At 36.2% G+C, this 24,181-nt stretch overlaps 2 protein-coding genes across 2 annotated transcripts in view; one reads left to right on the top strand and one right to left on the bottom strand.

Moving 5' to 3' along the window:
• The first annotated feature begins 49 nt into the window (after window positions 1–49).
• LOC117997201 (MRN complex-interacting protein) lies at window positions 50–2,223 on the top strand. The gene is made up of 2 exons (XM_034985404.2): window positions 50–273; window positions 1,045–2,223. Exons 1-2 carry the CDS (start codon window positions 223–225, stop codon window positions 1,930–1,932), a joined length of 939 nt encoding a protein of 312 aa, XP_034841295.1. The 5' UTR covers window positions 50–222; the 3' UTR covers window positions 1,933–2,223.
• A 1,310-nt stretch (window positions 2,224–3,533) lies between these two features.
• Sulf1 (Extracellular sulfatase Sulf1) overlaps window positions 3,534–24,181 on the bottom strand; it is a 91,948-nt gene continuing 71,300 nt past the window's right edge. Inside the window, exons 4-17 of the mRNA XM_034985395.2 lie at window positions 19,019–19,170; window positions 18,635–18,804; window positions 14,032–14,170; window positions 13,502–13,689; window positions 12,929–13,093; window positions 12,564–12,756; window positions 12,041–12,197; window positions 11,048–11,193; window positions 9,387–10,825; window positions 9,204–9,318; window positions 8,883–9,102; window positions 8,592–8,723; window positions 7,707–7,785; window positions 3,534–7,240 (exon numbers count right to left, since the gene is read on the bottom strand). Of these exons, the coding sequence (XP_034841286.1) occupies window positions 7,159–7,240; window positions 7,707–7,785; window positions 8,592–8,723; window positions 8,883–9,102; window positions 9,204–9,318; window positions 9,387–10,825; window positions 11,048–11,193; window positions 12,041–12,197; window positions 12,564–12,756; window positions 12,929–13,093; window positions 13,502–13,689; window positions 14,032–14,170; window positions 18,635–18,804; window positions 19,019–19,170 (3,377 nt within the window). The 3' untranslated portion in view covers window positions 3,534–7,158. The remainder of the gene's footprint in view (window positions 7,241–7,706; window positions 7,786–8,591; window positions 8,724–8,882; window positions 9,103–9,203; window positions 9,319–9,386; window positions 10,826–11,047; window positions 11,194–12,040; window positions 12,198–12,563; window positions 12,757–12,928; window positions 13,094–13,501; window positions 13,690–14,031; window positions 14,171–18,634; window positions 18,805–19,018; window positions 19,171–24,181) is intronic.

Here is a 24,181-nt window from a genome sequence, read left to right as displayed (position 1 = left end):
TTCTTTATTCTCTATGGTAAATGCACTGGGTTGACAATTGACATTGACGGTGACTTTACAAAAACAAAAACAAACAAAGCAAAGCCCTTTTGGTGCAGCCGCGCGCCATAAAAAAAAATAAAAAAAAACCAAAACAAACGTTTTAGGAAGTTTTCGTGGTTTTTAATTTTTATATTTTAGTTGCATTTTGACAACAATTAAAAAAAACATTAGGTAGGTATTATGCCGCAAGTTTTCCAAGTACTAAAATGTTACAAATGTTCAGTCTTTCAGGTAAGAATAATTAACTAATGATATAGAACTTAGAACGGTTACGCACTGATTCGAGTCCGTGAAAATACCTACGTTCCGATCCGAAGTAGTGATAGAACTATTTGTATGGTAGCTTATGATGTTATAGTAGATATTTTTTATATCCGTTTGAGTGCGTGATTGCTCTAACCGCCATAGAGTAAAGTAATATAGACTGCTAACCGCCTTAAATTAGTTATCAGTTAGGTAGGATAAGTCTGATTCTTCAAATCTTAACAAATAACATTAAACTCCAAACCTAAGCTACTTGATTATGCTTAACAATTTGAAAAGAACAGATGGCAATTATTTACTGTAAAAACGCCTTTAAAATAGAAGTATAGGTAAGCAACTTCTGTTAAATTAGCAACATGGTTGGGCGAAGAAGATTCAAGTCTCAGATACCTACTGTCATTTCTGTAATTTTCCGATGCACTTGAATCAATATATGTTCTCTACATTTATTTCTGTTTATTGATTGCTTTCTAAAAATTAAAAACATACTTTCCTACTACTTACTTGGTCTTGTGCTTGATTCCAAGTTGTCTGGCAAAAACCTGATATTTGACTTAAAAATACTTATCTACTTACTTAATAATTTTAATATATTAATAACATCCATTTAAAACCTTAAAACATGGCACTTGAAAATTAAGGGATTCAAGGAAAATGTGAACCCTCAAGTACCAGAAATATTATACCTACTTAATTGCTGGGGTATACTTCTTAAACTTGCCAAATCTGATTCAATAGGTACACCAAACAAAAAAGGATAACAAATGGAAATGTAAAATGTGTGGTGAGAAGCAATCAGTTAAAAGACATTATGGCATAGGCAGAGCAAAAGACTGTAGAATGCATGTTCAAAAACTAAACAATTTACGTGGAAACATAGAAGAATTCAAATTGAAGACTATAGATTCAGAAGATAGCGACTATGAAGCCGACACAGAGAATGTTGATAAAATTAATAACACTTCGGGTAATTCTAAAAAAGAAAGTAAATGGTTAGCTTATGTTGAAAAAGAGAAAATCTCTGTAGTAAAAGAACCAGAGTATATTGATAATGTAGAAGCGTGCTTAGAACTCCCTCAAAAACGAAAGATAAACAGAAAAAGTAAACCATTCAAAGTCCCTAAAGTATCTAATGAATGTAATGAAAAAAATGAAATTGTTAAAAAGCTACTCACACGTTTTAATACTGATGAGTTAAATACTTTTAACCATAAAGATAGCTCCACTGACTTAAATTATAAAAATACTGTAAGATATGAACTTGAATCGAGCAAAGAAAAAAACGAGGCTATTAATAAAAATGTACAATTTAAAACAAATAAGGGCTCTAAATGGGAACAATATATAGCAGATGATACTGAAACTGATGATCAATATATAGATGTAGACAATAATGAAAATTATATAGAACATTATGATGACGATAAAGCAGAAAATGATGCAAATAATTATCAGCAGGAAGAAAAATATTATCAGCAAAATGTAATGGGTAATGATATTGAAAACACAAGCAATGGCAAAGAAACAGAAGTTCCTCACAAACTTGTTAGTACCAATAATAAAATTAATAAAATTTTATTTTCTTTGTGTGATGACAATGATTTAGATAACATTTTAGAAATTTAATTTATTTTCTGATGTTTTAGCAACAATTAAAATGGAATATGTAGCTACAAATTTAAAACATTTATTTCTAATTTTCCCATAAGATGATAAAAGTCTTAAAACGTAATGGCCTAAGAGCCAGTGCGTGCTAGACTTTCCTTATTTTATAAAAGCTGAAAGTTTATCTGCATATTGTCCCCAACACTGGGATGACGGTTGTTAGGATGTTTCTTTGGAATTGGATCACGGTGGGTTTGGGAGATAACAGGTTAATAAATGTGTAAAAATCTTACGTCAAAGTATAAAGTCTAATTTTTATTTTATTTTCTTTAAAGTTCCTAAGTTAAGTCCTAGTTTTAGAAATCATGTCATCCAATGCCAGACACTTCGTGTCGTGGCCCGTGGGAACCCCCGTCAGACACCATTAAACTTTGGCTCGGCCTCGATCTCTCTCAGTAACTCTTCGATCAATATCGATTGAATAATTAAAATAATACTCGTCAGATCTATCACATTCACAACCTGAAAAGTTAGGTATTAAATTGCCTTTACCAATAATTATTATTCTTTTATTTATGCAATTTTCTGTTAGACATCTTGTAAATGACTAAAATTAATATCGCGCGTGCGTAACGGCTGGATCGCAGTTTTCCCGGCGCGCGCCGCTATTTGGGATCAATGACTTATATGTATACATATAAGTCATTGTTTGGGATAGGTACATTGCGCAATGCTTAGTGTCACCGTGCCAGACGAGTTCACACGTGCACAGATTTTATCTTTTATTTTATTATAATGGATCTATTTTGAATTATTGATTGCTTTGTTGCAAGAAAGGAAGGTGTTGTGCGGTAAGACCGATGAATTTGCGCGGTGCGGTTACTATGCTATTTAGATGTGAATAGCAGTCAAAGGCCTAAACTCGTTTAGCACCTTAATGATCAAAACTCACTTGCACTATTCACGTATCCCCACAACACATCTGAGTGTTTGTGTAGCTTGTTTATAGAACAAGGTCATAAGTGCGTAGTTTTGCGGAATTAAAATTTGAGATTCGAATTCTGAGACCGACCGTACATACATACCTAAACGTTACGGTAAAGCCAGCCATTAAGATGATTTATGCTTGACCGTGCCGGGCACGAGACGTGTACGAGTTTTCCGAGCCCCGTTGTTCATATTACACCGAGTGTTACATAAACGTGCACGTTTCAGACACGGACGCATCACGGACACGGCACAGTAAAGCATAAACTGCTTCATATAAAATGTTCGTGATGTTTTGAATCCGTGCCTCGTCTGCGCCTAATACGTGGCACGGCTCGTGCCCGCCACATTTTGGCATAAATCATCCCTTACTCTGGCAGACGTCCTAATAGCACTATGAACTATTTCACTTTTAATTAGGTACGTACTTAATATTGTTCAATTACTTAAGTATTTATTAAAATGACTATTAAACTAAGTAACTAAACTAACTCATATTACACCCAACTTATAACTCATACCCATGATAGGTCCCTACTAATTAGGTTTTTATTTTATTTTCGTTCGTACAATACAATCGTCCCAAGAGAGAGAACTTTTTGAAAAACTTGGGTAACAAATAAAACAGAATGAAATAGTTTTATAACTTTTTTATTAATAAAACCAATACACAGGATATTCTACAAAATGCTAATGCTAATTAACGTAACTAAGATATTCATGGTTGGCGAATAGCATTTTTTCTATAACATCTTAGATTACCTACTCGCCTAGACTAGATAAAATGTCACAAGACATTAATTCACGCACTAGCACGTCTTTTGAGATCAATTCCTATAGCCCAGTCAAATGCTTTAACTTTACTATAATCTCACTTTTTGAGTACGGGCGGGTCGGGCCGCAACGGTGCGGCAAGCTTTTTGTAAATTGTATCCGTCCCGCCCCGGCCGCGCCTCTATTCGACATGGTCTTTAAATATATAAAAGGAAAAGGTGACTGACTGACTGACTGACTGATCTATCAACGCACAGCTCAAACTACTGGACGGATCGGGCTGAAATTTGGCATGTAGATAGCTATTATGACGTAGGCATCCGCTAAGAAAGGATTTTTGAAAATTCAACCCCTAAGGGGGTGAAAAAGGGGTTTGATATTTGTGTAGTCCACGTGAACGAAGTCGCGGGTTTAAGCTAGTTTCATATAAATGTAGATATTAGCAGCCTGATTTTTGTGTGGCAAATTGCAATGCGGCCCGGCCCGGCCCGCCTGGTGGACGGTATTCCTCAATGTTCTGTGACATTCCATCTGGACGAAGTTGGACGAGCTTTGCGTTTGTGCGATTGCCCAAGCAATAACAACAGCGCGCTGAATAAGTAGCTGCTCATCCTCGTTTGCGCACCAATTTTACTCCGCGCATATTGGCGACTGCTCCAATGGAGATGGTGCGCAGTACACGTAGGTACCTATCGACAAGAAACTTGAATTTCGATTCAAGCTTCTTGGCGGCACATACTCTGGAAGCGTGCAACGTGTGTGCGTAATCCCAGCAAAATAATTTCAAATTTCTGGATTTGAGTTGGATAGATTTTTAGTGCGTAACGTCGTGTAATTGTGCGTGAAAGTTTTAAATTTGTGCGTCCAACCAATAAGTAGATATTCGAAAAAAACGCGTTCTGCCAGGAATACGTCATCCCAGCTACACATTTTTTTCCCAATGGACGTACGAGAAAAAAAATAGGTCCATGAATTAGTGCGTTTTAAGAGGTAAATGTGCGTGCTAAAATTAAATTTGTGCGTCATAACACTTCGAAGATATTCAGTTTTTTGCTGGGATGACGTTTAACCGTTTCTTATATCTCTTAAACGGTTAAACGTATAGATGTGATTTTTTTTACACATGTTGCTATGAATTTGTGCGTAATGTTTGTAAAACAGAATTTAAAAAAAAATTACCGTTCAGTTTTTATAATTAAAAAATAAAATAACGTTATTAGGTCCTAGTACTTTAAATATGACCTCTAAAGATAAACTTATACCGTTGATTTGTCTCTTATAACGGCCCACAGTATCTTATCAAGTTTCATTGGAGTATTTTAAGTATTTATTGAATTATGAAGAAAATTACTACGACAGGACACGATATTTTTCGACATTTAATTGGTCGAGTTTTTTATGAGTTGGCTAATTAAAATTTCTACCAATAATTAGTGCGTCAGCTCATTTATCCATCTGCAAAAATATAGCCCAATACACAGATAAATTATAGAGATATTACAAACATTACGCACAAATTCATAGCAACATGTGTAAAAAAAATCACGTCTATACGTTTAACCGTTTAAGAGATATAAGAAATGGTCAAACGTCATCCCAGCAAAAAACTGAATATCTTCGAAGTGTTATGACGCACAAATTTAATTTTAGCACGCACATTTACCTCTTAAAACGCACTAATTCATGGACCTATTTTTTTTCTTGTACGTCCATTGGGAAAAAAATATGTAGCTGGGATGACGTATTCCTGGCAAAACGCGTTTTTTCGAATATCTACTTATTGGTTGGACGCACAAATTTAAAACTTTCACGCACAATTACACGACGTTACGCACTAAAAATCTATCCAACTCAAATCCAGAAATTCAATATTATTTTGCTGGGATTACGCACACGTGCAACGTTGCACGATTCGAGATCTAGCGAGCACGTTGTGGGTGCGCAAAGCGCAGTTGGTGCGCAAACACAGTACACACGCAGCAGCTTCATTTAAGAAATCGGACGCAACCCGTTTGAATCCATTTTGAAAAAAAACCATTGTTAAATGTTTTTGATCTTTATTTATTTTTCGAGTGTCAAATTTTCTTCAGGTAACGATTAAGATCTTGCAGCTAAACTTTTTGTTAATCGTGCCGATGCCCATAAACGCAAAGCTGCAGATTCAACTTTATAATACAATCTAAGGATAACACCCTTATTCATCACATGGCAACAACTTAATATCACTTTTCAATCACTAATAGATAAAACACATCTTACTACAAACTTGTTTTCAACGCATACGAATTTTTTTTTAATCTTTACAAAATTTGGTGGGTGTTACGGATATTTACTTAAAAGGTTACGTTAAAAAGTAACAAATGTTAGTTCGATCAGTGTAGAAAGTGCCATTTTAATATACTTTAAGGAGGGACCGATAGAATATTTTTCTTTAAGAAAATCTAATGCATAATAACATAAACAATACATGAATTATTGACTATTGATTAATTATGATAATAAATTAGGTATACTAAAAAAATGTTACCAAAGTTTTCGGTCCCTGTTAGTATTTAAATTAGTTATACAAATTCTATTTTACAAATAATACTTGACGGTAGCGACGCAATTTGCAATGATGTCTACAAACATATTATTAATATGATGGTGTAAAAGACATTTCTAAAGGTAGGAAGACTTCTCCTTAGATATAACCTTCTAAGTGCCTATTACAGATTTCAGATTATACTTTTTATAACCGACTACGAAAATGCAAGAAGTATAAAAATCTTGATAAGGTATATATAGGTAGAAGATATCATACTTACATAATTATTATGTTATGTAAGTCAATCTGCTAATTTCGTCATCGATAAACAACAAATTCGTTATAGGCACTACTGTACAACGATAGTAGAGTTTCGTCAATATAAAGCTATTTGTTATATTTTTAATGTAGGTACACACCTATATATTGTAGGCCTATTAAACATGACATTGATAAAGTTTGATTATAGGAAGCCCTACAAGATTCGATGTAATCGCTAATTCTTTTGTTATAATATTCCTTGAAGTACGAGGATGGTTCTTACGGAAAAATTTAAAAAATTTGATTCTTCAGGTCTGCGGTAGGTTTGATTCGTTAGGCGGTACGAAGTTCGCCGGGTCAGCTAGTAGAAAATAAATAATAACACGAATTCATCATGAAACTAATCGACTAGGGAAATTGCGAATCAATTAAAAAATACTTATTTACCTAATTAATTAATATTTATCAAGAACAATCATAGCCAGCCGTATGTTTCTTTTTTGATGTGGCTTTGTTTCTAATAACAACTTATAGTTATTATCCATAATTGGAATCAGGTTTCTATATCAGAAGATTCATCAGTTCTTTGAGATTTTTGCCGTCCACCCGTTTTTCATCTTCTCGTTGATCTTTGGGTGCCAATGATATTTTTTCTTTTTCACAACAATTAAGACTCCTATAAGGTTAATTTAAATCGACTAGAACGCCATCGTATGTCGACGGCGATGCAACTCCCTCGCTCTTGCATACCGACGTCCGTAACCACTCCATCGCCAGGCTCTGAAATAAAAAGATAAGTAATTTCAGTTAAATTACATCTTTTTCATTATAATATTACTAATTGATGCCCGCGACTTCGTGCGCGTGTATTTAGGTTTTCAAAAATCCCGTGGGAATTCTTTATTTTCCGGGATAAAAAGTAGCCTATGTCACTATCCAGGTCTTTTACTATACCTATGCAAAAATCACGTCAATCCGTTGCTCCATTGCGACGTGATTGAAGGACAAACCAATAAACCAACAAACAAACAAAACCAACAAACACTTTCGCATTTATATTTTATAATATGGGTAGTGATGTGGATCTACTTATATTTGATAGTAAAAGTAGGCAAAACAAGATGCTACAGTTTTATGTTAACATCAAACACCAAAAACATTAGTTTCCTGACCACGCCACGTTCATACGTTTACCTACTAATAACAGTAAAAAAAGCTAATTAGGCGAAACAACAAGATTAGATACCTTTCACTATACCCAGCTGGTTCGCCTCTGTACATCATATGGTCATCTTCATATCGTCTGCTCATGTCTTCATTGCCACCTGTTGAATAGAATATAGGTAAATAAATAAGAAATAAGCCGTATTACGTCAATTTAGAATCTAGGTTAAAACTTAGAAAGTTAAAACTTCAGTCACGTATCTGAAGTTTTAACTTTTAACAGCCGCACTCAGAGTCGCTTAATCGTTACTTAAGGCATTCCTTATCCATACTAATTAATGTCTTAAGTAACGATTAAGCGACTGTTAACATTTTACATTTTTAAAATTCAGGCTTGATGGCAAGGGCATGTTTTATAGTCTATGTTCTTGAGTTCTCAAATCGTCCTAAAAGCATAAATGCATTTATCTAAGATTCGAGACGCTAGAAGAATCATCTCCATCTCCATAAAGAGTGTTAATTCTTTCAAATTTTTTATAAAGAGTTAGTTTGCCACTTGCCAAAGCTATTTCCAGTTTTGATTATTCCAGTCCAAACACATTTTCGATAATCTATTTTCGTCGAAGTATTAATGGACTTAAAGCCCGCGCGTGCCAGACCTTCGTTATTTTATAAAAGCTGGAAGTTTATCTGCATATCGTCCCTAACATTGAGAGGAACGTTTGTTTGGATTACCCTTTGGGGGGGGGAGGGGGGGCAATGCATAACGTGATTTCAATAAGTACTATACTTACTATATTTAATTTTGTCATCACCTTTAATAATTACCTGGTATCTTCCAAAGCCACCATGATCCAAACAAACAAACAAACTCCACCCAGTGTTGGGGACAATACGCAGAGAATACTTATAGCTTTTATAAAATAACGAAGGTCTGGCACGCGCTGGCTCTCTCTATAATACGTACCACCTGGATTGGAATGAGAGAATCGCCGGCAAGATGGTCCGCGACAGTTCAGCAGCTGTTGCAACTGATTATGAAAATAGTCTTTTTCTGATGCTGTTAGATGTTTCATCCTGTTTTGAGTCTCGAACGGATCTGGGAAAACGGAACAGAAATTAAAACTTGTAAAAACCGTTTAACTTTTATTGTTGTATTCAAATAATCAAATGAGAAATTCTGGCGTGTAACTAATTCAAAATGTTTGGAATAATTTTGTTAGTATTTTGAAATTCCAGATAATGTTAAGATACATACCAATCCGTAAATTGTAATATGTGACTAATCCAGTAACAAATTCACAGTAAAGAAGATTGTGAGTGGCGTTGATAGTTCTCACGCAGTTGTACGTGTTGTTGGAGGAGCTCATACAAAAGCAGAAGGGACCAGCTGTCCATAGCGGTGCAGTACGCCAGTGGTCGTTATCATGTCGGAAACAGTTCATGCGTTCAGACTCACACAGCCTCTCTAGTTCCGCCTAATAGGAAACATTACACAAGAATTAATTCAGGATGTGTCATGGTTGTATTGTGATATTTTGATTTTTATCATTATTGGACTCGAAACCCTTTTTCATACCTTTTTCTTCATTTTTCTCAATTTCTTCCTTAATCTTTGTTCTTTTAGTTTTCTTCGCTCGTCTCTCAATCTTTGTGCAGTTTCCAAATAAGTATTACCGGAAGGTTTAACTTTCCTTTAACAGAAATGAATGATGAGTTATTTCCAAAAATATTATTTTTATTTAAATAGGACGGTACTCACCGACTTTCCTCACAATAACACACGTGTTTATCTTCGTTTTCAATAAATAAGGGGTGAAGTCTTCTTTGAAATACGTCGAAAGGCTTGCTGAATATTCCATTATTATTTGAGTTTCCTTTGTTAGGATTTATTTGTTCATATTCGGAAGCATCGAATCTTGTCGGACCTAATGTAGCAGTAGTAGTTTTATGTCTAACCGTCTGTTTAGGTCTAGCTGCATGATGGTGTGGTGTTGGTGTTGGATTAAATTTATGGCTTGATATAATATTATCTGCTGCTGACGTATAGAAATGTAAAGTAGATAGAATATCAGATGTTGTTTTAGAATCAATAGTGGGTGTTTCGCTACTTTTAGTTGGTTTTGTGCTTGTAACGTCGCGTAATTTTGAAAATTCAGTTGTTGTTATGTCATTAATAGCATCTGTTATACTTGAATGTATGTCTTTGTAATCTATCGTATTTTGTTCAATAAAACTGGCCTCAGTAGTAACTGTAGTAGTTGTAAATTTTGGTAATTCTGTATGATTTGTTGCAATTTCGGTCTGATCAGAAATGTTAAAAAAGTTGATCACTGTTTCTGTGGTTGTTTCGTTCTTCATTTGGATATTGAAAATATCATCTTTGGTGTTGGCATTAACAGTGGGTATGATGTATTCATTAGAATGTCTAAATTTTTTATCATACGAAGTAATGTTTCTATGTTTCGATTTTATTCTGTGTATTCTATTTCTTCTAAAGTTGTCTTTTGTATGGTTATTGTGAATTTCAGTCCTGTTATCCACATTATTAATAGTATATGATGGGCTTATAGTTTGTACTTCAAGTACAGGTTTACTAATTTTTAAATGCCTCTTAATTTCTTTTAAGTCTTCTAGTTTTGTTCTCAGTTGTCTTATTTGGTCTTCTAAACTCAGTCTATTTGTATGCCACGCTTTTAAATCATTATAAATTACTTGTGAACAATTAACAGTTCCATTTTCTTCAATCTTACATTCTAATGATGATTCATTGTTATTTAACATTGGATCATTTTTTCGTTTATGTTTAATATGATTCCAATGCTGTGCGCGCCGTTTAGTTCTCTTATGATCTATATTATCTTTGGTACGTTCATAGGCTTTAAGAAACGCTTCAGTTTCTTTAATAAGTTTATCGATGTTGTTTTCAATATTCCTCTTTTCCAATTCATCCACTGGTTCGTTATTAAAGCTCAAATGTCCTATACTAGGATTCTCTTCTAGAATTCCATCTACAGTATTTGGTTCAAAAACGTCATTAGTAATTGACCTGCGACTCCTAGTACTATTTTCTTTCAATAAATCGGTAGGTCGTCTAGCGATAGTGCCATCGGTTTCCAGCCTTGTATAAACGAGCCCACTTGGAGTGAAGCAAGCACATTTTTTTGTACTCATTTTAGGTTGCGGCACGCCAATATCTGGCTGTAAAAAATAATAATTCTTAATATTAATATTGCTAATATAATTTATCCTAAAACAAAACTGTACTAACTTTACAATGTTAAATCTGTTACCTAACGAAAAACATCTTTACTGTGTTACATACATATGTACCTACCTATAATTTATTTTCATACAAATATAAAACGTCTATATTTTTGTGAGTTGTAATAAGAAACAACAGACAAGTTAAAATCATTTCACCTCATATTTGCATTTGTGTTTTCGCCATCGCCCGTTAACCAGAACGCATTTCCATTTCCGTCCAACAGAGCATGGAGCACGCAACTCTGCTTTAGAACACTCGACCGCTAAACGTGCTGCCTTTCCGTTAATACTGCTTTCCAGTTCTGGAAACATCGATGAAATACCACATAAAAAATTCTGTATCGACTATCGACTTGCCTACATCACAACTCGGAATAGTATCCGAAAAAGTAATCAATACTAGCTTTTTCGAGCACTTTGTCGGTATGGTTTTAGGGTTTAAAGATCCTGTTTGAATTTTTCAAATCCTTATTGGGGGACTATGTTAAACCTATAGTCCGCGACAGGTTGAGATGGCGATCAGGGTATGAGGTGAGGGGACGCCCCGCACACGCGCAAGTCACCCGCACCAGGCTAGCGCGGGGGCGTTCCGAGTGTGCGGGGTGTTCCCTCCCCGGTTGCCATCTCGACTTGTCGCGTACTATACTCAGGTCTACATGTGAAATTTCAAGCTCCTAGACCCAGTAGTTTAAGCTGTATGTTGATTTCGTTACAGTCAGTTGAGTCTGTATATTGTCAGTCTGTCGGTTGATCCTATGATACTGCTTTTCGTATATATACTTGACTAGCAGATGCCCGCGACTTCGTCCGCGTACTGGTTTCTCATGAGATCTGAAATTTTCCCGCTGCAAAAAGCCTCACTTACCTACTCGCTCAGTCTCACCTTAAGACACGGAACCCAGAATACCTTAATGCCAATTTTCATATCTCTAACTTCAAAAACATAGGATTTTCATATAACTCTTCCACCCCCCATTTCACCCCCTTAGGGAGGGATGTTCTCAAAACCGTTTCTTAGCTGACACCTACATCTTAGAAGGAACCTACCTTCCAAATTCCAAGTTTGTAGGCTTTATAGTTCCTGAGATTTTGTGATTAGTCAGTGAGTCAGTGTTTGAGTGGTATTTCTCTTTTATATATTTAGATTACCTGAAGGGGTAAGATAAGGGTTTAATTGATCGTTGGGTCCGGTCTCCTCTCCTGCTAAGGCTTTTTCTATACTTGCTTCAAGTATAGGATTGTGACTTTCATTTGATATCAGCGGCTCTGAAGACTTGTTGATTTCATAGTGAGCTTCAACGCTTTCCTGAAAAAGAGCGACGGTATTTTTAAACATTGTTTACCATTATTGAAAAACTAAAGAGCTTAAAAAGAAATCCGTACCCTTATTATAAATGCGAAAGTGTGTTTGTTTGTTGGTTTGTCCTTCAATCACGTCGCAACGGTGCAACGGATTGACGTGATTTTTTGCATTGGTATAGATAAAGTCAGCTAAGTCTATAGCATTAAAAGTTACTAAAATACGTAGAGTACCGTAAACGTATGAGTTTGACAAAGTAGACAAACGGACATAGTCGCAACATAAGGGTTCCTATTTTACCATTTTGATTCGAAACCCTAAAAATATGACGATGGTTTCTGAAGTTCTACCTAATCAAAGTAGTATTCTTACATTGTCTTCTTCATCATCGTCACCATCGAGCTCTAGAAAGTCATCGTCGGAATCATCGTCAAAGTCACCACTTTCTGATGACGACTCTAGAGGTGGTGCCGCAGTTGCTTTCTTCTCGTTCATCTCTCGAGTATATTTCTGAACACGTAAACGTTCTTCCATCAAATGTGCTTGAGTTTCACGTCGACCGGAACTATGGAAATACGTAAATTGCTTTCAAAATTTCAAAAAAAAAAAGGTTCACGATCTTTGTCAGTTAACAATCTCGCGGTTACCTCTACCATTAGATTACAATCTAACGATAATTTTACAATTTTACGGTGACATATATCATATGTACCTATCTACATTCTAAAGTTGCTTACCTTTCAATAAGAAATGTATCAGGCCAATGTGCAGCCGCTGCCCTTCGTCTTCGTGGTTGCAACAGTGGCAATAGAGATCTTCCGTCCATGTGCGCAGGCGATGCTACTCCACCCATGTCTAAAAACGTCGGTGCTAAGTCGATGTTGAGTACTATATCATCCACGCTAAAAAAAGACAGAAATCAAACGGAGACCCCGGATGAAACAAACCCGGCCAAGTGTGAGTCGGACTCGTCACGAAGGGTTCCGTATCATCGTACAAGATATTTAAACATTTTTATGTGCAACACTGCAAGTTAATGATAACAGCGCCATTTATATGTGATAACTTATTCATGAACAAATTTTAACTTTATTTTTTGTGATATTTTTCCTTTACTTGTGCTTTAAGACCTTCCTACCAAATTTCATGATTCTAGGTCTACGGGAAGTACCCTATAGTTTTTCTTAACAGACTTGACGGACAGACAGACAGACACAACAAAGTGATCCTATAAGGGTTCCTTTATTCCTTTAGAGGTGGGGAACCCTAAAAACGTCAAAACCAGCTAATATAACATGTTTCATACTCACACAGTCCCCGGTTCAACTCCAGGTCCTCGAACGAGAAACGGCACTCGTATATCAAACTCGAAGGGAAAGCTTTTGCCTTTAACCAGTCCAAATTGACCCAGATGGTATCCGTGGTCCGACGTGTAGACTAGGTACGTGTTATCTAGCTCGCCTAGCGCTTTGAGCTCCTGGTACACACGTTCGACAGCCTGCAATTTTACAACTGATGTAATCGGCTTTACTATCAGAATGTATGGTGAACCATGATTTATAATTTTACAAGCAACATTCACGATGGGGTATCTTGCTGGAACCATTTGAAATTTATTTTATCACACACCTACGCGCACGACTTTTGTCGACCTCTGGCGAGAAAGCGGTTTTTCATATAAGGTACATCCTGTGTACTCATATTCAGCAAATAATTTCTATTCTATTCTAAAGCAAGAACTCTGCTCTTTCGTTCTTTTTCTTACAACCCAAAACAACGTCAAGTGACAACACTACTTTACAAAGAAAGATTATTTAATTATAATTATAGATAGATATACCATGTCCACGCTCTGCAAGGTCTGCAATCGTTTAGTCATCAACAAATCAGTGAACTGACGATGTATTGGTTTCATCTTCTCTGTCACGCGCAGGATCCACTGCTTATCAGGATTTGGGGCCATATCATACGTTGGAGTACTGAAAGTAACAAAAGTGATCTTTTGTAGCAATTTCTTCTGGCCGCTTTCGTAGAGCAAAATTTTTGAATACAGATAAGTAGATACCTAGGTACCTAATTTATCTCAGAATGAGAAGGGTTTGGCACGCAGGCCAAGTGCGGATTGGCAGATTTCACACACCTTTACGAACATTATGGAGAACTCTCCGGCATGCAGGTTTCCTCAAGATGTTTTTCTTCACCGTTAAAGTAAGTGATATTTAAAACGCGCATAACTCCAAAAAGTTAGAGGTTCATAAGCGAACCTCAGACCTCCCGAATAGAAGGCGGACATCTTAACCACTAGGCTTTCTCATTCTGAGATGAGCCCCGTGCTCATTAGTGAGTCGGCGATGGGTTAAACATGATGGTGATGACCTAATTTATCTTAAAATATGGTAAAGAACATTATTATTGATTTTTATTTTTTATAAACATCGGCACCCTCCCGAGAATGGGACAGGTTTATCGGCCACACAAAGCGCCGATGGTTGAATATTAAAGGAGCCGCAGTTGGTCTGAGATACGACACCGGTTATCGCCGTAGCGCTGCCATCCCGTCGCGCGTTCGCACGCAAAGTTCCAGTGGCTATGTACATGCGAATATTATTTCCGGCGTCCTATATAAAAAACCGTTAACTGCTAAAAATATTTTAAAATTATCGTCAAAAAATTGGAAAAGAAAAACTAATCGTTCATAAAAAAAGTATGCTACGTAGGACCAAACCAAGAAATGTAGGTCCTACGTAGCATTATTTTATAGAAACATCCGTTTTTGAAAATTACGACGTTTTTGGCGATACCTCAAAAACTGTTTTTGCAGTGGCTTTCTAGATATAAGTACCTAGGACGGCAGATTTAAGATCTAATCATGATGAAATGAATTTGTTACAGTTTACTCAACTTTATTACGTACCTACCTACTTATAGGGAAAAATCTAAAAATAGTACCTACTATAAGCACTCAGTTTAGGTAAGGGTAAGCCAACCAATATAGAAAACTTACTTAAATCCACGTGGACAAAGTCGCGGGCATCATCTATTTGGCACAGACATACCTACATGTTGGACACAGATATAGCCAACTTTTATTCCGGAAAATCGAAACATGGTGTGACATCAACCCACGCTAAACAAAGAGCAGTGAGTTTGTTGCAGGAAAATATCGAAGAGATCTATCATCAGTTTTAGGATATTATCCTATTTGTATTTTATAATTTTTCATACGCATAATTTCACGTGCTGACAAATGACAAAAATGTCCGATAATAATTAATTAATGCGCTCGCGTGGTTCTTATGCTCAGGCGGCATCTCATGTTACAGTCTGCTTACATTAAGTCTTTGCTGTTATTTTAAGCTTTGATATTGCTTTTCGATGATATTCAAATAATTTTCGCGCGTCCTTTTAGATGCATTAATAAAATGTCAAAATGAACTTATATGCCTTTTTTTCCATACTAATACCTATTATAACAACGAAAGTGTGCCAGACTTTCTTTTTGCTAGATTTTCATGGCCCATCCCATACATTTCATCGATTTTGACGAAATTTGGTATAGCTTGCATTCCAGGGATACATAGGCTTTTTGTCCCGGAAAATCCAAAAGTTCCCACAGGATTTTTAAAAGACCTTAATCCACGTGGACAAAGTTTTGGGCATCATCTATTTGATACAAATATAGCTTACATCCAGAAAACGGATAGGCTACTTTTTTTAGGTCTAAAAATTAAAGAAGTCCACGTAGACAAGTAGCAAAAAAGTTGTTCTCGGTAGCTTAATTTATTAATGCACTAGCATTACATATCATCCGTTTATACGACAAATTATTATCATAAGCAATATTTAATTCCAATCCACATTGCTCACAATTTTGTATTTTAAATATTCATTTGCATATTTATCAATACGTCGTGAATTCCGGCAGTTTTGACAACTTTCTTGGTGCGAGGAATATTTGAATTTAAAGTTGCAGCTGTGACAATTTCTGTCGTAAACACGCTGCACGAAATGGACTGTTTTCCCGACGAGAGACTGCGAATTGCCACAAATATACCAGCTGATGCCTGCGACTTCGTCCGCGTGTAGTAATTTTTAAGCTTTTTGAAAATGATAATTAGGCATGGTTTGAATCTTTATGCTTGCATATTTAACACCTATATTATGAATGCGAAATTGTGGTTTAAGTGTCCTTCAATCACGCTGCAACGGATCAACATGATTTTTGTAAAGATACCTATTATAATTAAAGTCACGGTAGAAAATGACACAGGCTACTTTACAAAGCAAGTCAAAAATCAAAGAGTTCCCACGTGATTTTTAATTGAAAAAAATCTCGAAAAAAGGCTTTGAAATCGCGGATGATAAAAATGAATGAATTTTATGATATGAAACTTCTTATTCGACTCGTAAGTCATAAATGGAACTACGTTAACTACTAGTATACCTACCTACAGTATAAATTTAGAAAATGAAAACTTTGATTCGCCAAAAACATTAAAAGCGAGGTCCATAATACCCGGGCTAAACATCTTATGAAACATAAATCAGCGAGCAAGGCTGAGTGGTGTTAAAATTATTCGGGCCACTCCGTAAGTACGAAGTTGGTAACGTGAAATTTCCCAGTAGCAAAAAAACAAGGTCGGTTCAAGGCCCTACTTTTTACGTGAATACGTGGTTCCGTTGGTAATGCACGCTCTTCTGATGTCTAATTATGAAAGGATTTGTGATAAGATCTAAAATGGTTACGGGTTTGTAACGATGCAATATGGTTGTGGAATTTGAAACTTAACTTGTATGTCTATCTGTGCATCATTGCGGCTGACCTTTAAAGAAATATTACTAATAGGTGCTCTTGTACACAACATCAATGGCAATTCAAAACCTTTTTTGGTGGCTTGCGACAGATTCTCCGGCCCCAGTTGAAGAATTTCTTGAAAACACAATGCGGCATATCTAAGAGGTATTTGAACGACGATGCGTGGAAATCCTAAAAGTGCATTTCTTCTGGCGTTTTGTGTTTTTCGGCAGTTCGAAGTTCTATGTTGTATTTGGTCTAGCCAATACATATTTATGTCCTTACAACTTAAAACAAATTTGGTTTAGGTGCCCTTGCATTTGCTGTAAATACAATAATTCACTCAATAGTATTTAATTATTGGTAGATGCTCTTTTACGCAACATCAATAGCAATTCAAAGCCTTTTTTGGTGCCTTGCGACAGTTTCTCCAGCCTCAATTGAAGAATTTCTTGAAAACACAATGTGGCTAAGAGGTTTTGAACGATGCGCGGAAACGCTAAAAGTAACAGAAGAAAGACGACTGCAACCTCAAAGAATTCACAGCAATTAGTGTTTTTGCCAAAATGTTAAGGGAACATTGCTTAAAAGTTGACACAGCTTTAAAATCTAAGCATTGGCGTGAATAAAGAGCGTTTATTGTTCAATGAAATGATAACATAACAGATAACGAAGTTATCCGCTAAGAAAGGATTTTTGAAAGTACAATCTTTATAAAGGGATAAAATAGGGGTTTAAGAGTAGGTATAAAAGTCCGTCCGTTTCAGCTTTTCGTTCTAAAACGAAGGAATACGTGTTCCACGATTTTTGGAAATTGTATGGGAGAGAGAAAAGAAAATTTAAAGGGACGTTTAGAGGTAGGTAAAGGAGGAAAAGTAAAGTTTAGAGTTATGCAAGAAGGGATCTAAGCTACAAAGTATTTTTAAGAAACTTATTCCATGCGGACTGTTACCTTTACACCTTTTGATTTGATTTATCAACATCATGTTTGTGACGATATTCTGTTCAACTAAAAATATATGAGTGCATGAGGGCTGTATTAAAAATAGGGGTGATGAACCGTCCTTTTAAACCCTGCTTGAGATAGCGTCTTATATGTATGTACATTGTACATAGGTAGATGGAGTGTTGGCGAATGAATGACATTCCTAGGAGCTCCTCAAACTTGCAGGTATTTTTGAATGAAAATGCCAGTGACTGTGCATATTACGTGTTAGTATGGCAGCTCGTTAATGGAGCCACGTATCAGCATGTTTTCGAGTCGTTTTGTTGTGGCTTAACAGTAAAGGTCGTTAAACGATGTGAACAGTACCTTTAAGTTTTAAAAGCTTGTAATTTTAGAAGATAACTCTAATGGGTACTCGCTAGCGGTGTTTCTGTTATGGACTACTGACGATTTTGCTAAAATAACTAACTTTAACGACACGAACATTCAGCGTCTGAAATAGTAGGTATACCTAAGTTGTACCAACATAATGCTTCATAATACTATTCTTACTGATTTAGATATCTATTTTTTTACTACTAGCATCCGGCATCCCAAAACGATTCTTGATTACCTTTAATTTAGAAATTGAAAATTTAAACATTCACTGCTAGGTATGTAAACTATATGTAGGTACCTATGTTACTTAATATATATACTTACTGATGAGTAGTGACGTTAAAGAAGAGATGAGAGTACTGGGGAGCAGAATCCTCAGGGCCGTGGGGTGCAGGAAAGGACATCACAAGAAGAACAGGCTTCCTTGAGAACCTTCGCTTGGAAGCTCGAAGGAATGCTATTGAGTCGTTTGCTATAAGGTCCGGATAGTAATCCTGAAAAAACATGTGACTAAAATACTACTATTTGCCCATTACTGAGCACGGGTCTCATCTCAAAATGAAATGAAATCAAAGAGTCTCCTCGGGATTTTTAAAAACCTATGTCCACGCGTACGAAGTCGCGGGCATCAGCTAGCATATTTACAGAATAGGAAAGTACTTAAAACGGCGAGAAAACTTCGATAAAAAATATGCATAATGTAAGTACCTTTTGATAGTCATCGCCATGCTTGATCCTCTTGCCGTTCATATTTACACTGTAGTTGTAATATTTTGAGTTCATGATGAGTCCACCCCATTCGCGCCAGCCGGGTGGAATGTAGGAACCGTTGTATTTGTTCAAGTATTTGCCAAAATAACCTGAAACAAATGAAATGCAAATGGTAAGGTGTCCGATGAGTATAAGGAAGGAAGGAATGATAGTCCGTCCAGATAAGTTTATGAATAAAAAGAAAAGAGAATTGGAATAGGACTGTTATAATAAGTCTGAGATCAACTTAAAAAATATTTATTTCGTTCATATGTCGCACTAATTTATCTACCTACCTCTTGTTGGGAAAACAAAATGATTGCAGATGCAAGTAAACAATTCTTTCTGGGTGCTGATATTCTCTCGAAATCCTAAACAAATGCTTGGGGTTTTTACAATGTCTAAAAATATTTTGACTAATCATAAAACATTGATAGATAATAATCATGGCTTAGGTAGGTATATAATACCTTGCAATACAAACAGATGCAGTCAGATGAATGTTTTGGAAAGACTTTATGTATTTGTGAGACAATAGTAGGTACCGAAATTTTAATTTCGGCCTCAGAGATGCCATGTTGAGAGGCGAGGTTTTTAATTTTCCCGGCGAGCGCACAGCTAGGGTTGTCGACTCAGAAAAATAAATCCGACAGACGAGACAAATTAATAAGTAGGTACCTAAGTACCTAAGTACGTTCACGAGCAGGGTTTCTGGCTGGCTGGCTTTTACGGGTATAGGCTACTTTTTATATAAAATAAATAGTTTACAATGTACACACTGTGTAATAAATAAGAGAGTATAGATGCGATCATCATTTGCCAGCAGCTCTGATTGCAGCCAAGCGGTAGTCTATAAATTTAATAAAAAATCTAGATAAAGTAGACCGGTAGGTACCTACTCAGCAATTTTAACATACGGTGATACGATCTTTGAGTGGATGAGGAAGGCGGAACCGGGTTTGGTTGCGCGCTCTTGCCGCTCTTGGAAAGGCCTATGTTCAGCAGAAGGCTGTTGGGATGTACATGCCTGCCTACAACAATTATTATTTTAGTTCAGGGCTTAAAAATAAATCCGAAAATACAAGAGCAACCCTATGTTATAGCACCGATCAAGCGTTGATTACTCCGCGCGAGAACAGACATCTTAAATTGTAAGCAAACCCGTATTTCCATGCTTAGTACATACTACATAGGTAGGTACTAATGTACATTTTTAAAAGATTTTACATACCTAAATCAATTATATCTAAATATATAAAAGGAAAAGCTGACTGACTGATCTATCAACGTACAGCTCAAACTACTGGCCGGATAGGGTTAAAATTTGGCATAGGTACTGTAATATGTACGAATTGACAGTTTAAACGTAGCATGTTCATATTAGCTGTAACATAAAAATGCAACTCCTCAATATATCGAAGTAGGTTGCCTGCACATCGGATTGAAAGAGAGGTGATACAAAATTATGTAGGTTAGGTAGTTAAGCAATAAGATTTAAACAATAGTATGTAAGATTTATTTATTGTTATTGTTAGTCCATAAGCGAGAGTAGATCATAAGTCGGCTCTCAATAAACATCTTTCACCGTTGCCGCATTTAATTATTACCATACGGCCACAACATATCTCATGGCGACCCTTGCCAGTCGGTGCATGCCTAATCTAAGTGCGTGCACCGGCTGGGCACCGATCAAGATGAAGACTACACAATTTTCAAAAGAATATTATCAAGATTCAAGACTCAATTAGAACAAAAAGAAGAAAATAATTCCACGTCCTATATTAAAAATCAAGAAACACTAACATCAAGAAATAAGCCAAAAAAAATGAATCGCTTATGAACAGAAGACATCTCAAGCTTCATTGATCGGCCCAGCATCATCGTGCGTCCAGGGTTATCCCGGCCAAAACTAGGAGGTGTCCAGGGTATTCCCGGCCCAGTTCGAGGAGTCCAGGGTTTTCCCGGCCCATTAAGATGCAGTAAAGAAGAGGCGCAGACTCCAGACCTCCGGACCTGATGACCAAAACCTGTCCTGATGACGACGGCGACTACACGGCGGTCACGAAATTGACTATTGAAATGCGTCGCTAACAGTTAAAGTAAGTGCAATTTATCTCTCGTAATGGGCAAATAGGTAAAATGTGTAGCAATTGTAATTTTTTTTTCTTGGGTAGATAATTAAATTTTGTACGTAGGTATAGGTTAGGTGAATATTGGTTTTTTATAATAAATGATACTTCCTCCACTATCTACTAATAAGTTCCGTTCGTGCTTTATTTGTAAGATTTTATATAGTGTGTAGGATAGTTTAAACTAATAATAGATAATAATTAATAAATGAATAAGTAGGTAGGTACTTACTTCTTTCGTAAATATTAATAATTCAGAGAATTATAACGGTGTCATCGCGTGGTCAACGACACACGCGTACCCGAACATTTTGTATTGTTATACGAGACAATGGTTTTGCTCGAGATGCAATTTGCAAATACAACGAAATGAATATGAAATAAAGAGAATTTTTTCCCCTACAGACGTTTTTCGTCTAGTTTCGTGCAAGTTTTGACGATATAAGACTATACCCGGCTTTGACAAGTTAGGACTCTGCAAACCAAAGGCTTGATCACCCTTCGGCTGTAGAAGTGCTATAGGTATAAAATATACAATTTTTTTTTTAGATTGAGACATACTGACGTAGGAAGATGATTGTTATTTATTTGTTTAAACGCGATGTTTTGCGCATATTTAGTACCTCCTCATTCAACTATATATTTGTCTAGACTCTTGATCATTATCTACCGCGCTGGTGTTAGTGAAAGACCTAGAATTTTTATGAAAAGTTGAATGTTATTGAAATACTTATTGAAAGAAATAAGTTTGATGAAGACTATAAGTCTTATGAAAAATGCTTGCAAGCATGTTATGTTAAATATTTATTAGGAGAGAGTACGCGCCGCGTTTGTTGATTTGTTTATTTGTTTATTTATTTGTATTATGTGAAGAAGTAACTTGAAAGGAAGATGAAGACTAGGAGAGATTTATTTTGACTGTCCAGGAAATATAAATACCTGAGATGTTTACTTAATAATAGGTCTTACGACGATGCTAAAACGACAGCTGTATACTTATGATGACGACTATTTGATAGGTTATAGAATCTTTTGAAGTCGATTTGTGAAATCGATACCTCAGCTTATACATATCTAATACCTATGATGCTATTTTGAGATTATTTTATTACATATGATGGGATTTTTCGAAACTTTTGTAAAAGTTAAATCCTTGACTGCACTTAATAGATTACGATTTTTCTATTTATAAGTAAGGTTGAAAGTATGCCCATACGAAGTAAGAGATAAGATAAATTGCACTTTAAGCACAGGAAGTAACTAAAAAAAATGTTTCCTTACATAATTTAATTTTATTTAGCATTAGATTTTATTTTTGTGATTGTCATCATCTTTTCTTCTGATTCGATGTAGCGTCTAACATTTTTTTTCTTTTAAGGGGAGGGGTAACCGCATACATTTTCAGGGGAGTTGTAATATGTACGAATTGACAGTTTAAACGTAGCATGTTCATATTAGCTGTAACATAAAAATGCAACTCCTCAATATATCGAAGTAGGTTGCCTGCACATCGGATTGAAAGAGAGGTGATGCAAAATTATGTAGGTTAGGTAGTTAAGCAATAAGATTTAAACAATAGTATGTAAGATTTATTTATTGTTATTGTTAGTCCATAAGCGAGAGTAGATCATAAGACGGCTCTCAATAAACATCTTTCACCGTTGCCGCATTTAATTATTACCATACGGCCACAACATATCTCAGTACATATAGCTCGTCGACATCCGCTAAGAAAGGATTTTTGAAAATTCAACCCCCCTAAGGGGGTCCGGGGGGGGGGGGGGGTTTGAATTTTGTATAGTAGGTACACGCGGATGAAATCGGGGCCATAAGCTAGTCAGGGTAGGTATTGATAAGCGCGATTCATTCGAATAATCTATAATGCCTCTACCAACGAGTAAATTTAGTTAGTGCCTAAATATGCGAACTGCCTACATTTTCTCCGAAACTGTGTAATTAACACGGACAAAATCTTTTGTAATTCCAGACCATATTGTACACAATAAGTAAAATAGACTAGTTAGCCACAAAAATATTCAACTGCAACGCAAAGCTTACTGAATAGGAATTTTGATTATGTACACGCTTGTACAGCTCAAAATAATCATCTGGGTGCAGCACATTATACATTCAAGTATCATTCGAGTCACGTATCTAATCTCGGACTAGCTGTTGTTGTTATCAAATTGCTATCATGTTATGTCATTAAATACAACACGTCTAGTCTACTTCAAAAGTATGAAAACGCATTCGGAATCAGATAGGTTTCTGACGCAGTGGTGAGTGCTGTGGTCTTACTCGTATGAGTGGGAGTGGCAGGACCCAGGTCCGATTCCCGACAGGGACAATTTGGGTATTTATAATTTCTGAACTGTCTCTGGTCTGGTCTGGTGAGAGGCTTCTTCTTCTTTTTCGCTCTGGGCTAGTTTCCGCACTTAAACGTTTCCGTCTGTTGTGCGTGCATCGCCCCTCCCCTCTGAAGTCTTCACTCCAGCCATCCGCCCAGGTTCTGGTGAGAGGCAATGGCCGTAGCTAGTTACCACAGTAGGTACTTCTGAGTACTTTTACATGCCGGAATACCGATAAAGCCATGCCGTCAAGCGATTTGGTGTTAAGTAACGATGCCGTATAGGATCTGATAAGGGGGATAGGTACCTAATGCCATATAGGTTTAATAAGACCTGCCATACGCCTTCCAAGTTAGCCTTCTTCGGTCTTACACTGCATCATCTCATCACTTATCTCATCACTTACTGATGAGATTGCAGTCAAGGACTAACTTGTAACTTGTAGTGGATTAAAACACAATTTTGAGAATTAGTGTGAAAATTTTTGAAACTGACATTATACGTCAAGCAAAGCAAAAGAATTAATTGTGTAATAAGTCCTTCCAAGTAATAATAATAATAATAATATGTTCTTTTCTTGACTCTTGTATGAGACAGTGGATGACAGTCCTTCGTCAACCAGGAGGTGTTGAGTTTTTTGAATC

The sequence above is a fragment of the Maniola hyperantus genome, chromosome 4 (assembly GCF_902806685.2).
Source record: "Maniola hyperantus chromosome 4, iAphHyp1.2, whole genome shotgun sequence".
In the NCBI taxonomy this organism is placed as follows: domain Eukaryota; kingdom Metazoa; phylum Arthropoda; class Insecta; order Lepidoptera; family Nymphalidae; genus Maniola; species Maniola hyperantus.
This window is presented reverse-complemented; position numbering and strand designations above follow the sequence as displayed.